The 20595-nt window shown below is 40.4% G+C and overlaps 1 protein-coding gene across 1 annotated transcript in view; it reads right to left on the bottom strand.

The window, feature by feature from the left end:
• The window catches only part of EP400 (E1A binding protein p400), a 64791-nt gene that overhangs the window by 43206 nt on the left and 990 nt on the right, over nt 1–20595 (bottom strand). The window contains exons 2-15 of the mRNA XM_019538989.1: nt 18793–20144; nt 11778–11865; nt 11275–11382; nt 10143–10531; nt 9522–9824; nt 8667–8852; nt 7862–8002; nt 7661–7739; nt 7344–7396; nt 5603–5660; nt 3558–3647; nt 2164–2271; nt 615–808; nt 132–309 (exon numbers count right to left, since the gene is read on the bottom strand). Of these exons, the coding sequence (XP_019394534.1) occupies nt 132–309; nt 615–808; nt 2164–2271; nt 3558–3647; nt 5603–5660; nt 7344–7396; nt 7661–7739; nt 7862–8002; nt 8667–8852; nt 9522–9824; nt 10143–10531; nt 11275–11382; nt 11778–11865; nt 18793–20115 (3298 nt within the window). The 5' untranslated portion in view covers nt 20116–20144. The remainder of the gene's footprint in view (nt 1–131; nt 310–614; nt 809–2163; nt 2272–3557; nt 3648–5602; nt 5661–7343; nt 7397–7660; nt 7740–7861; nt 8003–8666; nt 8853–9521; nt 9825–10142; nt 10532–11274; nt 11383–11777; nt 11866–18792; nt 20145–20595) is intronic.

Below are 20595 nucleotides of genomic sequence, written 5' to 3'. Positions count from 1 at the left end.
GGAATGTGTTCAGCATGCTAGATGCTGTCTTTGGGGGCTTGCATATGTGTTACAAGGCACCATGCAGCTACCCTGTGTCTGTATTAAGTTTCAGAACTAGAAGCCTGAGCACAGATGCAGACTGAGCTTACCTTCATTGCAAGCCAAGTGTGCAAAGAAGGCAATGACTTGCACAGTTTTCCCAAGCCCAGCTTCATCTGCCAGAATACCATTCAGATTCTTCTTATATAGCTTTGCTAACCAGTCCAGCCCAATCTTCTGATACTCTCTGAGAGTCCCGTACAACAGGGACGGAGTATTATATTTTACCTGGAGCAAAAGAATATATGCATATTATGTTTCTACTTTTGACTAAAGCTTAGCATGCAACTAAGTGTAAGGAAGCAAGCACAAAATGTTTCCTACTGTGATTTGCTAATTATAAAAAACATTTGATTATTAACTGGTTGTTAAGAAATATAATCTAGATAATGTCGCATACAAGAGTGACACTGAGGAATGCCATCCTTGATTCTTGAGGAAACGAGCAATGTTAGCTTGGTACTTCAAGTATACTTCTGAAGCTAAATTCTTTAAATAATGCAAATACAAGCTCAGCTAAAAATGATTTTTACCGCTGTTGTGATCCTTGCGCTGCCTTTAGGTAATAGCACTTCTGCAGCACCAGCAACTTCTGCTATGTCTCTTGCATGTTTCTTTGGAGGACTTGATCTCTCTAGCCCCTTATACTGATCAATGCTGAGAAGCGAGTCTATGAGGACCACTTCCTTCTGAGGGCTCTCCCTGTCAGCTGCATGGTCTTCCATTTCTACAGCACACATAATACACAAATTATTACTAGGGATATACCAAAATCATGATTTTTAAAGGAAACTGTGAAATCAGGCACTTTTCACAAAAAAAATAAGTAAATCAGAGAAATCTGTGAACAAAAGGAAGCCTGCAAAAACAGCAGGGAAAAACAAGACTATGTAAAAATAAAAAGGTTTTACTATCTTTCCCCCTTGGACAGCAGAGCCAGGCTGGGATGGGGAATTGGGGGGACGGGAGGAGCATGGCCTAGCCAGGGCAGCATGGCCCAGCTGGTGGACAGTGGGGCAGTGGTGGCCCATCCCTGCGCCCATGCATGCCCAAAGAGGGGCAGGGGGAGCAGGGCTGGTTCATAAGCAGCAGAGCCAGGACAAGACAGAAAATGCAGCCTGACTGGGGAGCAGCAGGGAGGCAGCGGCATGTCCTCATGCTGGGATGGGACAGGGCTTATGTTTCGTAGATATTAGACATTAGGGCTGGCACCTTAAATTCAGCTGAAGGTCATTTCCCACCCATGCAGACCAGGGCCAGGTGGTGAGCAAGGTCGGACAGGGTTAGGGGGCAGTAGCAGCCCAGGTGTCTGTCAGCCACCCCAGCCAGAGGTGTGGGGGCACAGCCATGATCTGCCTGAAAAACTGGAGCACAGGGCCACAGCAAGCCCACAAAATTTGAGCCTGGGCTCCACGACTTGAGTAGTTTCACAAGATAACTAAGGCATCTAATTCCTATTTAGGTTATTAACTTGTTGAATGTTTTGATTGTTTTCTGTTTAGCCACCTAGAATGAAAAGCAAGTTGAGCTCAAAAATAGGTTCTGAATGTTTACATCATAGGGCTATCAGAACAGAAACGAGCTTTTATAATCCTGCTAAGAAATCCTCAGAAATTTTTCAGCATTTCAGAACAAATGGTCCTGCGACAAATGATGCAACATACAATAAAAAGTTACTCCCTGAATTTAACAGTGTACTTCCAGCTTTTTTACAATGCCACTGTAGTCCACAAAAGCCTCTCAAACATTAAATTAAATGTATCCTTACAACATCCACAAAGCAGGAAAAGATTATTCTCCTGTTATACATTGGGAACTGATACGCAGAGAAATTAAATGTCTTTTGCAAAATCATCTAGAAAATATTTAGCATTACCAAAGGTGGCACCCAAATCTCCTAAGCCCTTTTTCTGGGTCCTTGATCACAAAACCTTTCTACCTTATGAGACCATATGGTCCCATTCAGAAGCCAGTACTGTACTTTTCATTTGTTTCAGATGGACCTTTATATCTGGTTTCTCAGAATATGAACCATCTTGATAACTGGAATCCAATTTTATAAATAAAATAAAATCAATTTACCTTCTTCACTAGTATCCTCTTCATTGTCAGGCTTAGGCTGGGGCCAGTGAAAATTCTCTGCAAAGGCACCTTCATACATCTTTACTAAGTCATCCAAAGGCAATTCAGCTGAAGGTCATTGAATATATACAATGTTATTACCCATAACAACTAGTAACAGTTCATATTGTTGCTTTATAAGTATCAAAGTATCTCTGATTGCTATGTTAGACATACATACACAATCTGCAGTTCATAACGACTATAGTCGAAAGGATAGCAACTATTTTAAGTAATTATTGAAGACCTGGGGTTTGGAGGACATTAGCCCCTACCTTTGGACATCTGAATTTAAATCCGATTAAAAAGGGTGAATGACAAGAGCTCAGCTTTTTTTTTTTTTAATCACCATCCAAACCTGCCATATACTCTATTAGTTGAAGCATGGCACTGAAACAGTGAAGGAGTCCCTGCTAGTTATTCTGAACAGTAGGTACATGCTCTGTAAGAGCAACCTCTGTAAAGGCCCTTGTCCTTTTGACTGGTCAGCTCAAATCTGCTGAATTTCAGACATGCTACAAAGCTCTTCTCCTCGAGCAAGCAGCAGCTGATAGACAGCCACAGCAGTTGAAGGTGATGGTTCTAGCAAACTGGAAGAGGCGAGGGAAGGTTTAAAGCAGCACTGGTTGTGTAAGTGATGTTTCATCCACTTTCCTGCAGCTCTTGTGTTCTGAACATATAGCAAGGGCACCTACAGCTCTGCTTGGAAACTTTTGATGCTGGGCCCATCTATAGGAACAACATCTAACTAAAGAGTCACTCACACAGGGCACATCTACACATGATGTTACGGTGATGCAGCGTCAGCAGGCGCAAACAGTGACACTGCAGCTACGTTGCCGTAGCGACACGCTTCCTCGGTCGCACATCACTACAGCGATACAGGTAAAAATAAAAATAACTGTGCACCAGCAGCACAGCACAGTAATGGCTGTTACTGCGCCATCATTTAGTACTTCCAAAAGGTACTATTAAGGAAGGTACTCCAAAAGGAACTACTAAATGCTGGCACAGTAACAACAGCACCATAGGGGCACGTGTAGATATGCCCACACTGACACTTTTTCCTCCAGACCAATTATGTAAGAATCAGCTAACTAAATACAAACATTCCTCAAAGTTCAATAATTTGGCCCCTAAAATTACGAAATAATAAGAAAGCACACACCAAACAAAGCAAAAAGCCTCCTTAAAGAAATACCAAGTCGACCGAGCTTGAAAGTTGAATGTACTGATAGAAGAAGCATTCTTTTGCTAATAACTATTATTTACAAACACAAGGCAACAGAATTGCTACATACTTTCATACATTATGGCACTAGGTTGAAACCTGTGTTCAAACCCCACATGCATACCTTCTTTGGCTAAGTTAGATAATTCAGTTTGATGGTTTATATTTCCTTCTTTAGCCTCTTGCTCTGCAATCGTTTCCTCTTCATCTTCAACTAAAATCAAAACACAATAAAGTATGGTTGCATACATAATAGGTCTGCAAACTCAAACATGTTTCAGATCTTTTTTCCAAGTAACAGCACTCAATGTCAAAGGGATATTTTAGAAGAAGTAAAACATTAGAAAATTGGTCTTACAATCATTGAATCATAGAAAATTAGGGTTGGAAGGGATCTCAGGAGGTCATCAAGTCCAAACCGCCTGCACAAAGCAGGACCAGCTCCAGCTAGACCAAGGCTTCATCTACCACGGTCTTAAAAACTTCCAATGGTGGAGAGTCCACAACCTCTCTGGGTAACCTGTTTCCATGTTTTATTACTCTCCTAGTGAAAAAATTCTTCTTAATATTTAACCTAAACCTCCCTTGCTGCAACCTGAGACCATTTCCAATTGCCTACCCTGGAAATCTTCAGGAGGAGACTGGACTCCCAGTTAGTCACCTGACTCCCAATTAGTTGCCTCTGGGGTCACCTGACTCCCAGTTAGTTGCCTGTCTAATCTAGTGCAGGGGGGGCTAGACCCAGTGATCCCTCGGGGATCCCTCCAGCCTTGCAATCTATGAATTGCTCCTTGTTCCGTCATGTGCCACCACGGAGAACACTCTAGTTCCATCCTCTCTGCAACCCCCACCCCTTCAGGTCATTGAAGGCTACTATTAAATCCCTTCTTAATCTTCTCTTGACTAATAAGCCCACAGTTCCCTCAGCCTCTCCTCATAAGACATGTGACCCAGCCCCCTCACCATTTTTGTTGCCCTCGGCTGGACTCGCTCCAATTTGTCCACATGCTTTCTGTAGTGGGGGGCCTAAAACTGATGTGACTTCACCTGTGCCGAACAGAAGGGAATAATCACTTCCCTTGGTCTGCTGGCAACACACCTACCAATGCAGTAGGCTGTTAGCCTTTTTGGGAGCAAGGGAACACTGCTGGCTCATATGCAGCTTATTGTCTACAGTAACCGCCAGGTCCTTTTCTGCAGAGCTGCAGCCCAACCAGTCAGCCCCCAGCCTGTACCAGTGCATGCGACTGTTCTGTCCTAAGTGCAGGACCTTGCACTTGTCCTTGTTGAACCTCACGAGATTGGAGGGTGGGCCAAAAGCAATTTGCTTAGGTCACTCTGAATCCTAGTCCTGCCCCTCCAGTATATCTACTACCCGCCCCGCCGGCTTGGTGTCATCTGAAAACTTGATGAAGGTGCACTCTATGCCATCTTCCAAGTCACTGATGAAGACACTAAACAAAACTAGCCTCAGGACTGACCTCTGGGGTACTTGACTTGATACTGGCTGCCAACTAGACTTCGAGCCATTGATTATTACCCTCTGAGCCTGATGCTTTAGCTAGTTTTCTATCCACCTTACAGTCCATTTATTCAGCCCGTTCTTCCTTAGCTTATCTGCAAGACTGTTGTAGGAGACTGTATCAAAAGCCTTGCTAAAGTCAAGGTATACCACATCCACTGGTGGAAATAGATTCCGTGAGGATCTGCTCCATGTCTTTTCTCAATTAAACTGCTGAATCCTACACCTTTGTGGCATGGAGTATAGCACATACAGCCAGGATCCAGTGAGTTGTTCAGTGTGGTTTATATGTAAACTTACAACTGCTATTTCATTCTTGAGGTACAAACGAACAGCCCAAGCAATTTGTATTTTAACTAGGAGAGGAAAATTAAAGAAGCTAATACCACAAATTCCTATTCCTCTCTTTCTTCCATCTCTGTTAGGACTTGTAATGAAGCCTTGGCAACAAAATTTTATACAAGCACCTCACCTCATACTGCTCTTTAATTTTTAAGAATTGAGTGAACTTGGTATTTTGTGAAAAAATCACCAGGTACATGGAGCAGCAGATCAACGACCAGTGGTTTAATATTTTTTATGTATAAACCATATGCACATTTCCTAAGTATACCACATACGATATGACATTTTGAAAAGCAACTAACCTTCCTCATCAGTCAAGGATGTGCTTGCTTTTCTTTTCCTTCCAGGTGACAACAAATCCTAGCATCAAATAATTAAAATGTTTTAAATCCAGGGAATAAAAACACCAGATATCCTTTAAAGAAGCTGCAAACCATGCTAGCAGTATCATGATCTATCTTCTTCCCTTCTTTAACATTCAGCACCACCATTAAATTGGAAAGCAGACCAAAGTCCATCCAATAAGTTCAGTACATCAGCATCTCATTGGGACTCTGTGCCGAAGCAAAGGTTTACTTGCAGAGATCACTCTGCAAGATGAGGACCCATACATACAAAGGGGTAAATCACGGCTCTTTCACAAAAGCTGTGAGCTCAAGGACAGTAAGAACAATCTAATATGATCTTCTGTATGTCACAGGAGTCCCTCTGCTGAGTAAAATGACTAGCGTTTCAGTCTGCAGGAAACTAAACTACAAGCCACATGCAGGAAATAGGAAGGGAAGTAGGAGAATGAGGCCTGCAATGACTAGGAATTAATTAGGTGAGATATGCCCAGATCATCTCAACAGGCAAATGTCATGAACTGAAGAACACAGTCAACAATCCTCAAACGTCCTGCCAAACTGACCAGGGGAAACTCTTCATTGACCACCAACCTGAGAACTGTCAGACAATCCTGAGCATGTGAGCAAGATATCTCACACAGACATCTAGAAAGAGACTTCTCTGCATCACCACCTTTGAGCACTGATCTACCCAGATCTGGTATCCCGTCTTCCATTATGAGAAGGTTAGGACAGTACAGGCAATCTTACTCTCAAGGTCCAAGAGGAAGGGAAGGAGTACAAAGGGGAACTTAGTCTGCAGATTACTTGGCCAAAAGGGACCACCATGACCAGAAGCCTGATTTCCTGGATTAAAATACTCCTTTTTAAAAAGTCATCAGATTGTGTTTAGAGACTTCACAATAATTCAACTCTGCTACCAGTAAAATGTTCCAATGTGTAATTACCTTCACAGCTAGGAAAGTGCATCTTATTTTACTGAATCTCTGTAACTCCAACTTCCATTGCTTTGCTTTTGTCAGAAAAGTTGAAACCCCTTCTACTGCAATTAGATGTCTTTGCCATAAGCAATCACCTACACACAGTGATCAAGTCACCTCTCAATTTGCTCTTTGATAAGCTGAGTTTTTTCACCTCATAAGACTTGGATCATATGTATTCTCTTATATCTGGCTATATTAAAACACATTTTCTTGGATTATTACTAATGAATAAGGTGAATCAGAGTACTCTTTAAGAGTAACTTCTCCTTACCATTAATTTCTACCCCACCAGTGAACGCGTTTGTAAACCCTACCAGCAAATATTTTTTAACTTAATGATCCAAGTAGAGAGTCAACCACTAATAAATACGTCTTTCTTTTTTAAACACTAGAACAACTGTTTCAGATCCTTTACAGTTTTCTATTAACTCACATTTTTAAAAGAATTTTATCATTCCCAGGCATAAACAGAATTCAGTATTGAATTGAATATGTATGGTTCCTAAAGTGTGCTATTGGTCCCCTAATGACAAACTGTTTATGACCAGAAACCCAGCATTAACTTCCAGAATGTATTTCATATTGATTTGTCTGCAATTTCGAAGAGCAGCTTTCATGTTTATTTGAAACTGATTAAAAACTTTGTATTAAATAAAGGCAGGCAAATTATGAAGAACTATGAAGCACTTCTTTAAGCAGCAGAAAAAACTTACCATCTCATTTTCCTTTTCCAATGAAATAGCTTCTGCAAACTTTACACCTTTATCTGAAAAGATATTACACTTTAAGCACCCAACAACTGTTCTATATTCACCCATCAGCAATTCTATATTCTTATGCTAATATTTAATTTAATCAAAAGCAGCAAAATCGAACTGGTTGGATTTACGAATCAGTTCTTAACATTGGATAGATTTCACTGTCAAAAAGATGAGACCCCCTTTTTATAGTAAATGGATGGAATGATGCAAACTCTGAGGAGCAGGTTATGAATGTATACCAGAACTCTAATTAAATGAAGCGTAGTTACCTTTCTTTGATTTTTTCTTTAAATTCAATGCTTTTTTCCTTTTCTCTTGGAATTCAATCTGCAACTTTATTTCAACCACCTAAAAGGTAAAGCAACAAAAGCTGATGGACCATTGCAATTTCAAAATTAAAATGGTTAAACTTTTACAAACAATCTTGCCTATATAAATAAAAAAAAAAAAAAAAAAAATCAACAGTTTACCTGTTCAATGTTAGACCAGAAGTATTCTATTTCTCTAGCAATTGAAGCAGCAATGCGTCTCAGTTTGTTTTGTTCCTCTCTTTTGGCTCTCTCTGCATTGAGCTTCTTTTCCTCATGGTAGCGAGCCACAGTTCTCACCATCTAATAAAGCCATCATATAATCAATGCATGCCTTCATTCGTTTTAAGTACCTTTCAGTATCTTTGGTTGTTGTTTCACTTTTCTATTTTGAGTGGAGGTAAACAGGTTCTTCCTTCTCTGTACCATTTGTCATTTATCAACTGCATTCAGGTTTCCTCTTATTGGTCTTATCATTAAATTAAGAGCTACAATTTTTTTGACTTTTTCCTCATACACTTTCATTTCCATGCCTATTTCTAGAACTCTTTGATTTCTGCTATATCTATTCTGAGGTGGGTATAACACAACACTTTTGCATGCAGCAGTTCCAGTAGAAGAATGCTCTTTACATACTGCTGGATGGAAGAAGTAGCTGACAAAATAAACAAGTAATATGGCTGCAATTGCCAAAACTGCTGCAAGTCAGTATCCTAAATCTGTATTTGAGGCACCTGAATATATCCTTGAATTTTCAGGATGCTGAGAACCCAGCATTTTCTACTGAAGTCAATGTCTACCATTATGAAGTCAGGAGCAGATGTTAGGTCCTCAACACTTCAGAAATTCAGCATTTGACCTAAAGAATTAGCCCAGAGCTTCACATTTTGGTCAACCCCTCACATCTGCTATAAGGACTTTACCAGAAATAGAAAATATGTTTCAACAGCAGTGTCACACAAAGTACCTTCTTAGCAGTTGCCATCTTCCATTTTCTCTCTTGAGCAAAATCAGTTGCCATCCACTGCATTTCTTCCAGAAGATAATCCCAGTGAGATTTGGGTCGTGGGGCCTCCTGGAGTTTGGGCAATCGCCTCAAGGACCATAAGCCCTCCTTCCTCAACTCTGCTATTCGTTGATGGATCTGATTTTCCTTAAAAACCAAAGGGTGGAAAATGTCAGGTAAATCTTAAAGTTTAACGCTAGAACATGGGACAAGTCTGGAACAAATCAAGCCTAGATATTGTATTGCAGTGGTAAAATTAACAGATTAAAGGCAATTCTGTTATAAGCAGAATTACAATAAGTGAAGCTGTATTTAACAAACTCCCGTTTAGCCATATAAAAGCTGACAAAAGGGCACAGCAATCAGCTTATAAAACCTATGCAAACTATAATTAAACTAAATATTTTGACTGAAATCAAGAGCTTTTCTTATCCAAAAAGTAATGTAATTGAGGATAAGACACCTACACTACACAAAACATTTAGCTTTTAAGAATAACAAGTCCTATTAAAGACTCAAAAAGGCATGGCTCAGATTTACTAGAAAAGTAATTTGGCCACCCACTGCAACACAACTGGTGAGCAGACTGTTGACAATACCAAAAAAATTGTGTTTGGCAACAGCAAGTGCTTCCATTAACAGTTTTGCTTTTAGCTTCCTTGGAAGTCCATAAAATATAAAATAAGGATTAAATACCCAAAGAGGGGATACATACACATGCGCACACACACCCAAAGAACCAAGAGGTCCATGTAGGAAAGTCCCTCTTTTCTGCCTGTTGCACCTTTTTATGTTCCCAAAGGAAAACACTCTTACCAGCTTTACTTGTTCAGCAAGCTTGTCTTGAGAGCTGTCTTGTGGTAACACTGCAGCATTCTGAGCTGGACTCTGCGTTTTAGGTGCTGCAGCTACTGCCAAGCCTGGAGGTTTTGATGCAATTGGAGACAGAGACTTGTTAGTTGCTGGCGATGTCCTGTTTGTTTGCACTGGGTACGTAGCAAGTGGTGCTGTGCCTGAGAGCGTTGCTGGTGCGATTGATGAGGTAGGCGGCAGCGAATTTACTGTAAGACGCTGGGAATTTTGGGCAGAATCTGCAGATGGTCGAGTCAGGGTCACAGTCTGTGCAAGAAAAGTACTTGTTAAGTGACTACCAAATGACATTTAACATCACATACTATGTAAATGTGCATTACAGGAGACTATCTTGGCCAAATGCTGGCTCAGCTTTGATCCGTTGACTACTTTCACCACAAATCAGGATTTTACTCTTTTATTCAATAAAGTGTATCTAGATAAGCAACCTAGTTAACACTAGTTACACTGCAACCATTTCACGCCTTTCAGCTATCTGCAGGAAGAGATTGCCATTATAGTCTACTGGGGGTAGATTTTCACACCAGGCAAATTTTACATCCAGACATTTTGAACATCGTGTACCTGTTGCTGTCCTGTAGCTTGCAGCTGGGATGCCTGTGTCGGTGGCTGTCCTTGTACATGAAGGGCTGGCTGCACCTGCTGTTGAAGTGGTGCTGGGACCTGGGTATGAGGCGCAGTAGTGATGGGTACATTTTGTGGCTGAATCTTCACTTGAATCTGGGGCTGAGATGGAGATTCAACAATCTGTGGTGGCTGCTGTGGAAGCTGCAATGCAGCTGGGAGAGATGTAATAGGGACGTTAGCAGGTTGCAGCCTCCCCGGCAGCTGAGGCGGAGGAGTGTGTAAACTTGCGGCATTCTGCACAGGAGGGCCTTTGGATGGGTCATACTGCTGCTGACTTTGTTTCTGTCCAGTGAGCTGTACAGCTTGAGGAGTGGGAGGCATTCCACCTGCAAAGCAAGAGGAGATCCCACAGGAATTAATTTCATGGGCTAATGCTCCATGCTAATTTAACAGCATGTGAATTCTGACTCGTTACTTACTGTGCCACAAGACATCATCACTTTGAAAAATATCACATCACAATGACAAAAATAAGTCACCATCACAATGAACAGTACAATCCATCATGCACAGGAATACAACTAAATTTGTGAGCAGCACTACTACAAATAATATGTTACTGCTATTAAATTACCCTCTGAATTTCCTACATTTTTATGCAGTAATGAGTTAAATGGAGAGAATGGTAAAATATCGGCACCACTAAGTCCTAACATATGTTGACTGATATTCACTGAGAATGCTGCACACTAACACATGTGTACCAAGAAGGACTGTCAGTGAACTGGCACCTTTAATGAAGGAAAAAAATTTTTTTGTCATGGATGCTTCAAACTGGGAGATCTCCTCCTTTATTTATTTATTATTACAGATCTGCGGATTAGATTCAGAACTCCTGGACTAACAATTTGCATCAGTACCTGTGACGTATTTCCATGCCCACATGCACCTCTGGAGCCCGTCACTCAGCTCCTTAAACAATCCAGGCATTGCATACCAAGTATTAATTTACAGGGAGAAGTCTGTGGTGGAACTAGGATCTCAGAAGGCCAAGAGCCCAAGTTTCTAGTTCCATCACTAACATCTCCTTGTTAAATTAATTTGCAATTGGCATGTGGTGACACAGTACCTTGTGCCGTTGGCATTAGCTGTTGAAGAGGAACTCCCGAAGCCACACCTGGATGCTGAAAAACCATCCCATGACGGCCCACTTCAATTCGTGGTCTCTTAGACGAATCTGTGATATTCAAATTCCATTTATGGCAGGGTATAATGGAATGGGTTCAGTTTACAAAGCAAATCTACTACACATGATTTCAACATCAGCTCAGAAAGCTACAACTATACTAAGCATGTGTAGCATTGATGAAGTACATGCTCCAAGTCCCCTTAAAGGTGGCCAACTTGAAGTTTACTTTCCTCAGTCCAAGTAACGCACCTGGTAAATATTTTCATGCTTGCCAGATCCAATCCTACTTGTTGCAAGTGGGCTACAATGCATACAGCCCCCTCACAACAGACAGGCCAAAGTATCTGGCAACTGACAAAAACTCTGTTTCACGGGGTATGCAGTTGTGGTCTTTCTATTAATAGTTTGCTAGTAAAACGGAGTTCTGTTTAAGAGGAACATACCTGCTGGAGCAAGGGCCTGCTGTCTCTTAAAAGCTTCAATTTCTATGGTATTCACAGTCCCCGTTACTGGAGTTCCTGTATGTGTTTGCTATTGAGGAAAAAAAAAAAAAACCACAAAAATTAAAGTTACATCTTCAATCACTAGCAACAGATAAATTATTTTGAAAACAAAGAACATCTATCTGTACAATTAGTTCTTCAAACTGACCATAGCATTCAAAAAAGTGTCAGCCATATGTACTGACAGTTTTCAAAAGCCCCTATAGCAGAGTTACATGGCATAACCTTGAGACCCTTCAGCTTCCCAGTATCACTTCATTAACTATGATGTGTGGGATATATTTTATGAGATGCAATACTAAGGAAACGGGGGGGGGGGCAGGGGGGAAATATACTTGGCTCATTTTTCTGTGCTTCTTTGTCTATTAAAAAAATTCCATTTATGAGAGACTCTCCCCTCTAAGCCCAATGACACCATCTTCTTAGTTTTGCAATGAAATCATAACTGTACAGAGATACATTACACAGGTGCTGCAATAAGCTGGCATGCCAAAAATGGAAAATTTTGCCTTCACTAAAGGCTTAAATAGAAGGCAGCTAGATTGGGAGAGAGCAGTAATTATATCAGTCAGAGCAAGATGGTAAAGACATTTTAGTTGTGAAAGCTTTCAGCATTAGGAAGGCCTAATTTCCAGTCTGGATGTCAAATATTTGAGAAATGGCTGAATAAAATTAACTGCCGTTCTGAAGACAAATAAGCTGACTTGCTGGTACCCACCAACAACACTCTGGACTTCAATAAGCTCTGGTGCTCAGCATGCCTCAGAACGAAGCCATAGTGACCTAGCTTTTCCACTTGGCCAGAAAAACTGCTCAAGGCCAAAATATGGAATAAATGCGCTTAAAGAAGATGCAAATAATAGGTCCATTTCCCTGCCACCTGTTCTTGCATTTGTTTTATTGAGGCTTGCAGCTGACTGCTAGAACAGTGGTTCCCAAACGGTGGGTCGCGACCCCAAATGGGGTTGCAGCATCAGCAGATGGGGTTGCAAGAGTGGGAGGGCTATAAGTTGGGAGTGAGGGGCCATGCTGAGGAAATGGGACCATAAATGGGGTCATGCTAGGGAAAAGTTTGGGAAGTACTGTGCTAGAAGGTAATAGCACAGCTGGTGAAATAGATGTCAAGAAGTACAGTTATCAATTCTGGATTGTGAATCACGGTCATTCTTGAAAATCACTGCACACGCACAGACATGTCAGAACCTTTCCTTTTTCCTCGGGAGCCCAGACATCATTGTGATTATAAAACACCAGAGCCAGAAGGGCATTCTGGAGCATGAAACCACTATGGCTCTCATTCAGCAAGGTAGTCATCTCCATGAGAAAACTTTTGCTTAAATTTGGCAAGGGTTAGAGCCTTTATCAAATCAATGCCCAAACTCTTCCTTCGGTATTTTTCTATCTAATACTGTCATAAACAGCAGATACTATAGTCAAGGCAAATCCTCGTCAAATTTGAGAATTATACAGCAGAACTGGATACTGAGATTTTGAAGTAGAGAAAGCTGTGATTATTTGCATGCTCTTTGGGTCTCAGCTACTGCGCAGCACTACTGGTGAGAATTTATTGAAGCACAGGAGTATCTGTGGGGACAGACCTCATTTGTGCAAATTTCCATGTTAGATTTTCAGGGTTTCCCCAACTATTAGCCACAATGCTCCAGCAAGTACTTTATTATGAGACTAAATATGAAATCAGTGATGTTGACCTAAACACAGCTCTAAACAGCTTCCATTTAAAAAATAAAATTATAGAAGGCCATGAAAATGAACTCATTTACCATTCTGATGTTCTCTATAGTCAAACTGCTTGTGATAGTGGCTTTTACTGCAAAGTAAGAGCTTTCCAAAATATGTATTCCAATGTAACACCTTTTGTGTAGTTAAATACAGCAATACTGTTAACAGCAATTCCTCAAAGGAACATTTGCTAAGGCAATCCCCCTTTTTCCCCACCCAGCTCTCCTGAGAAGTCTTGCCACTTTAACTAAATCGTAAGAAAATTAATACAACTCTACACCTAAACTGTTACTGAAAAACTAGCAAGCCAAGACCAAAGTGCCCCACTTCAGTGCCCCATTTCAGAGTACACTTCTGTAAAACAATTAGGTCTAACACATCCCATTGTGCCTTGGTACTGTAGGATGTATTCTGCTCAATCTCACAATGCTCAAGTCTAATCAATAACTAGGAATAAGAAAATTCAGCCCCTTAAATTAAGTATTGACCTTTATGCCCATCATAATGCTCTCTGTACAGAACCTTAAGATGTGACTGCAGTTTTAAGAATGTTTATGTAGCACAATGGAGCCCACAGAGAAGGCAGGCTGCTCGTTTCACCAAAAAAAAAAAAAGTGTCTAACTACTCTTATTTCCTTTTTTAATTTATTATTGTAATATTCAGTAAATGTCAGACCATGTTCAATTGAATGAAACTTTAAAAACAAATAACCTGGGGGCAGGCACACAGAAGTTTCAATTCAAACACTTAACATTTTGCAAGGCACTGTAAAGTTAGAGAAGGGCAGAATGATTCCAAATAATGTGTTTAAATGAACAATATAAATTTCCTTTAAAAATTGATGATCATCTCCAGTTCAGGTACTGTTTGGAGTAAGTGTCTTCCTAACCACTGATCTGAGCAGCTGTTTCCTTCAAATTCCAATTTAAGTTCCCCAGTCCCCCTTTTATTATTTATCACTTTCTCTCCAAATATGGATGACACTGTGGCCTAGCTTTAGGCTCCACATCCATTTGGTTTAAAGTTTTTATTGATGTCTGTATTTGAACACTTCCAAGTTACCTGCATTATTTTAATTCAATATAGAATGAAAGCTCCTGAGAAGAAAGGCTATGAATTTATAGAAAGAGCAATTGTCAGCCACTGGCAAGAGAAAATAAATTGTCACTGTATATTCACTGAGTTTAAGAAAAAACTCTGGGGTCATAAGGCTATTACGCAACATGTCCCCACTAACAATTTCATTTCTCTGTACTTATGTACTTAATATTGAATGACAAAATACGAGCAAAGAGAAGAGGTAAGGACTGGGATGGTACGTAAGGTTTCTGCTAAGAGCTTGAGAGTTACATTATTCCCAGGTTTTTGTACATTTTCCAAGTGCATTTAGCACTTTCACTTTCAGGTACCTTAGGTTCCTACCTATGGTGTCACTGTTATGGACGGAGCTCAGTGACAGCCACAATTACTATAAAATGTCAACAGTTGTGTTGTTTCATAATTCATACATTTTAAAGTGTCACTGAGCTCTGATTATGTGAAGAAACTTCCAAAGCCTACGGTTACTGGCCATACCAAAAAGCATTGGGAACAAACAACTCTTCACCAAATAAGTTATTTTTAAAGGCCTATTTTTAATTTATTGTTCATTTTAATTGTGGATATAGTTAATTCTGTCTTGCTTTTAAACCCCTTCTCCGAACCACAATGACACCTAACTGGGGGCTATACAAGCTGGGGCAGAAAAGGTTATGGAGTCCATCAAGTAAGTATTTCTCCTGAGCTTATAATGAATATTTTAGCTATAGAATTCGGACTCATTATGCTTTGTTAGCTAGTCATAAAATGATAAAACAGCCCCAAAGTTAAACAAGCCTGAAATACTTAGTGGAGGGGCAGTGTTCGACACAAACACTAGACTGCACATTACAAATGCATCCCCTTTGCCCATATAAATAGTAATCAGTTTATCTTTACAGCATTTATTGTTTTTAAATATGTTCTTCAATGCTCCCCCACACAAAAGAAATCAGAGCATCTGTCTGACATGGGAACCATACAAGGGGGATAAGCACTTCTGTTTCTTTTTGCCAGCACTTATGAAAAAAATCTCATAAAAGTTGGGGTAAGATTTTATAGGAGTTGTAAAGTTTATGATGATCCATTTAAAGTATTCCGATAGGCAACTGAATTATAGAAAAATACTGCAAGGAAGGCAAATCCAATACATTCTGTAGCCATTTTCAAAAACCTTCAAAGAATAAAGAAAAAAGAAAAAGAAATTTAGAAGAAATCCACAATTACAATGCCACAGACAAAGGAATCCAAACTACTACTATGCAGAATGCACAAATGAACTAAATGCATTAGAGAAACAAAAGACATACAAACCGAAGTGAAAAACATTCAAGCTGAAAGTTAATGAAATAAGCCAGCAACTTTAAGACAAAGATTAAACTTCCTCAGTACTCCATAAATGCTGCACATTTTAAGATGTTAAAGTTTTTGTTTGTTCAGGGGAGGGGGGCATTTAGTTTTTGCTATTGTTTTGTTTTAAGTAAAAGGGATGGGCTCTTGGGGAAAATACTAATTCAGCTAAGAAATAGAAAATCTGAATGAAGAAAAAAAATCTGGGATGACACTACATTTTAGAACCATTGAAAAGTACCTGAAATGGTTGCTGCTGGGATGAAAAAGCAGCAGAAACATTTGGAGGAAGCTGGGTTGCTATAGCAACAGGAGTACCAGTCTGCCCATCCTTTCCTGTCACAACCTTTACCTGAGAGAAAATATTTTGGGAAAAAAAAGGGAGAATCATTTTCTTTTAAAAAGTTCTTAAAACTGATCAACACAATCATTTTGCATTGTACTGACGGCACCTCACTGAAGAGGGGATTATAACGAAATGACCATCAGTGCAGTTTGGTTTGAACACAGGCAATTTAACAAGTTCTGTTTCACTTTTAATAGCAGAACAGAGTGAGGGAAAAATATCCTTAGTGAACTCTCACCACTGGAAACCTTGTTTTAAATCCAGTTTCAGCTAAAGCGTGAGTTAAATTTAACACTCTCAGTTCCTGATGGACAACAAAATAGCATGACAGACGGTCTGAACTTAAGAGAGCCCCAACATTTATTTAAGCAATGAGCATAGCCACCACTCTCTCTCCCCTATTAATCCCCAGGGTGATCAGCCTTTCTAGGCAAGGGATGAGGTGCATTGCTTTAGCAGGAGGTGATAAAGAGGTGGGGGAAATAAAAGAGAGGAAGACAAAAATACAAAGAAAGAACATACTCAAAAGGTGCCTTCATTTCCAAAAGTCATCTTAATTTAAAAAGTATTCAAAACCACTTCAGTGGCACAGGATGCAAAATCTTCCGACAGTTAAACATGATGAGCAACTTTCACAAGCAATTAGATTATGCATTAAAATACTTTATAAGAAGAGAAAAAAACACTTAGAACCTCTTTGTGTAGTTTAAACTGTGCCTTAAAGCTAAAAAAAAGGTAAACTTGGAATCTTAAAAGATCTGGAATCAAGAGAAGCAGGTCTTTAAACCAAGATACTGTCATAGTGCCCCAACTTCAGTGGGTCTAGGACAGTGTTTCTCAACCTTTTTTTTTTTTTTTTTTAATTGAAGGGAGAAATCAGAAAACAACTCTTAATTTTTACTCATTTTTGACTACAAAAAAATACTAGAGCAATTCTTCTGTTACAAAGAACTCAAAAAGCAGAATAGGTCAGAATGTTTTTTACACTAAGGATTCCTATTTGAAATCTCTGGGTTTATTGTGTGAATCATGTTTGCACACCTAATTATGTCAACATTGAGTGGCAACCTTGAAAGCATCTCAAGACACCCCAAGGTAACCCAGCAGCCTGGTTGAGAATCACTGATCTAGGATAACTTACAACAGTGGAGCATCTGCCCATGAAACAGTACAGAGTTCAGGTTCTGTTCATTTCAGCTACCTTCAACATGCTTAATAACCATTATAGTCTGCACTGCATTCCCTCTCCCATGTAAACTATTACTCAAAAGACAACGAAGAGGTTAGACTTCAAATGCTAGACATCAGGTTACAATTTTTAACCCATCTACAAATTCAAACCGAAGAGCTATCCATTAATGATCTTGCACTTAAAGGACTGATCAGCTTGCACGGGAGACACTGGTTTACAAGAGAAATTTGAAACAAAAACCAAGTCTCTTTATAAAACGGATTTTTTAAACATACCATAAGCCATGCATACATGATATATTTAAATAGTCATTTGTGAGTTCCAAGTTGTTCCAATAATGAAATCATATCCACGTGCCACACAAGTGGCAAGCTCTGCTCCAAACAGACACTGCTCAGGCCATGCAAAATGGAAAGCAGGCATGCTACAAGTCAAGGTTAATATGCACTGGTACAACTGCGCAAGGAAAATTGTGCAGGGCCCATTTCTGGCAAGCTTAGTTCAAAACATTTACCATCAAGACACAGCTAAGTCACATTCCAGAAATTTAAAAAAGAACAATATTGAATCTGTATTCAGACTATGCATTTTTTAGCATCTGAACTGCAATAAAGGCACAGGTGAGGGTCTATGGCACCCACAGTAAATTAGTATATTATACTGTGTTTCAAATACATTTCACGGGACACCACCTAAAACACTTCAACAGTTATTAAATTATTTTTATTTTAATGTTGATTAATATAACACTAGTATTTTACAGAATTATTGTATGGGTCCAAATTATATTCACAAAAGCCAAGTTCCAAGTTAAGGCAGATTCTAATCTTATGGAGGGCTTTTTCTCCTTTTTCTGCTCATAGATATTATAGATAATATGAAATCATTTTAGAAGTTAACACATGTTCAGCAACTATTCTAAGTTTCTTCGGGTTCAGAGAGAGCTTAACCATTTTGTGTATGGGACATAAATACTGACACAAACACAGTCAGTGAGAACTCTTTTCCCCTCTATAGTTACCTCTGTTCATAAAAAACATGCTTCTGATTGCATGCTCAAACCAACCTGCAGTTCAAATTTCCATCCAGCAAAACTACAATTCTCTTAAGAAACTTCATTTTTAAAAGTCTACTATACCTTCCTCAGTCAGAAATAAAATCTTATGTATTGCTAAGACAATCTAATACCCACAAACCCACAATTTAATTTAGTGCTTTATTCATAATCATTAACCAACAGACTTCTTACCTCATCGTTGATGACTTCAGATTGTTCCTCTTCCTCCTCTTCCTCTAGATCCAAGTCATTTTGCCTCAGGTACGCTTGCAATGGTACACAATGTTTCTTTTTAAAAGCTAAGAAGTCCATCATATTCCCTTGCAGATGTTGCAAAAAAAATAATTCAATCAAATATTCCTTAAAAGCCTCCTTCAGAGCCTCCATCTGCTTGTGGTGATGGTCCAAACACTGCTTTCTCATCTGAGCAGTCTCTTGGTTGGCAGGAGGAATCTCCTCCAATTTTTTAGGTTGTTTTTTCACTGCTGTATTTACTGAAGGAGTCAGAGGAAGATTAGAGAGACTCTGTGGTACAGTGGCACGGGACGGACTTGTGGGAGGGGGTGGCGATGTTATTCCAAAAGCAGGCGATCCTCCAACTCCTGCTATTAATCCACCAGAAGTCCTGTCGTATCCTATGGGTCGGCTCAACTGCTGCCCTTGAAGCACTTGCTGCTGCTGTTGCATGAGCTGCCCTTGGATAATGTTGCTGATCTGTGGTGGCAGGCTAGTAGTTGTAATATGACCTGGACTGGTGAGAGGCTGCATATTTGCTCCACTAGCTACAGGACTCTGAGGTCCAAGATGGTGAATGGTGCCACCGGTCTGTGAATGAGGCTGTGAAAGCCTGCGTTCTCTTACTGTAGCTGGTGCTCCAGAAGAGGGAAGCTGCACTTGTGCTGTAGTTCCTTGAGCGATCTGTGCAATCCCTGATCCTTCTTGATACACAAAGTGTCCACCATTTGATGGGCTCAGACTGATCTGTCTCACTAGGACACTGGCATCTACAAACCCTCTCGTAGGACTTTGGCTGCACATACCCAAGCCAGGACCAGGCGTGCCTGCCCGAACGTTTGGTATCGACTGCACCGGCACAGGGCTGGGCTGAGTAGGACTTTGAGACTGGACCTGCTGGGGCAACGGTGAAGTAACTTGAATGTACGATGGAGACCCATGGTCAAACCTCCTTGTCTGAGGGCTGAACTGAAAACTCGGTGATGTCGGATTCGGGATCGGCAAGGGCGTTAGCGTGATCTGCTGGTTTCCTGAAGCCACAGGTCCAACGTTCTGCAGCGTGATGTTTACATTCTGCCCAGCCACCGGGCTTCTGCTCATGATAAACTGCTGTATCTGGTAACTGGGGGACTGTGGCGCGGACGGGCTGGCAGAAGGAGCGAACGAAGCTGCAGGTGACTGGGGTAGGTTTGTCTGCTGCTCTTCTCCCTCACTGCCTGTGAAGGACCTGGACCTCTGGAGCTGGCGCTGAGCATTCTGGGGACCGCTGCCATGGTGCATGATCACCTTTTAGTTTTTCCAAGTCAATTCTAAAGAAACACAAAACAGCACAAGTTTAGCCAACCGAAATGCATGTTTTGTGACAACTGGTCAAAACATGAGTAGGGACTTAACATCGCTCTGCCTTTAATTCACTACAATCCCCGCTGACAAAGTGAGCTGCTGCTTATAAAAGCTTACGCAACTTCACTCTCCCTTCAACCTGACTACCTCTCTACAAATAACCCTTCAGGCAATTATTCAAATTACAGAAACACCACGAATGTATTATTCAAATGTCTTCTAGGCCTGGGCAGGCCACAAAACACTGCTGAACAACCTACAGGGTAAAACGTTTCTTCTCCTGATTAAACTTGGAAGAAACCAAAGACTCCCTCCCTGCTGCACCTACGCACATCCACAAATGGACCCTATCCATCCTTGCTGATGTCAAATGTCTGCGGACCAAGTGTCCATTTGTGGATGATACCAAATGTCTGC

Source organism: Crocodylus porosus, unplaced genomic scaffold (genome assembly GCF_001723895.1).
Source record: "Crocodylus porosus isolate Cpor-Errol unplaced genomic scaffold, CroPor_comp1, whole genome shotgun sequence".
In the NCBI taxonomy this organism is placed as follows: Eukaryota; Metazoa; Chordata; order Crocodylia; family Crocodylidae; genus Crocodylus; species Crocodylus porosus.
The sequence above is the reverse complement of the archived record's forward strand: the minus strand, read 5'-3'. Positions and strand labels throughout refer to the sequence as shown.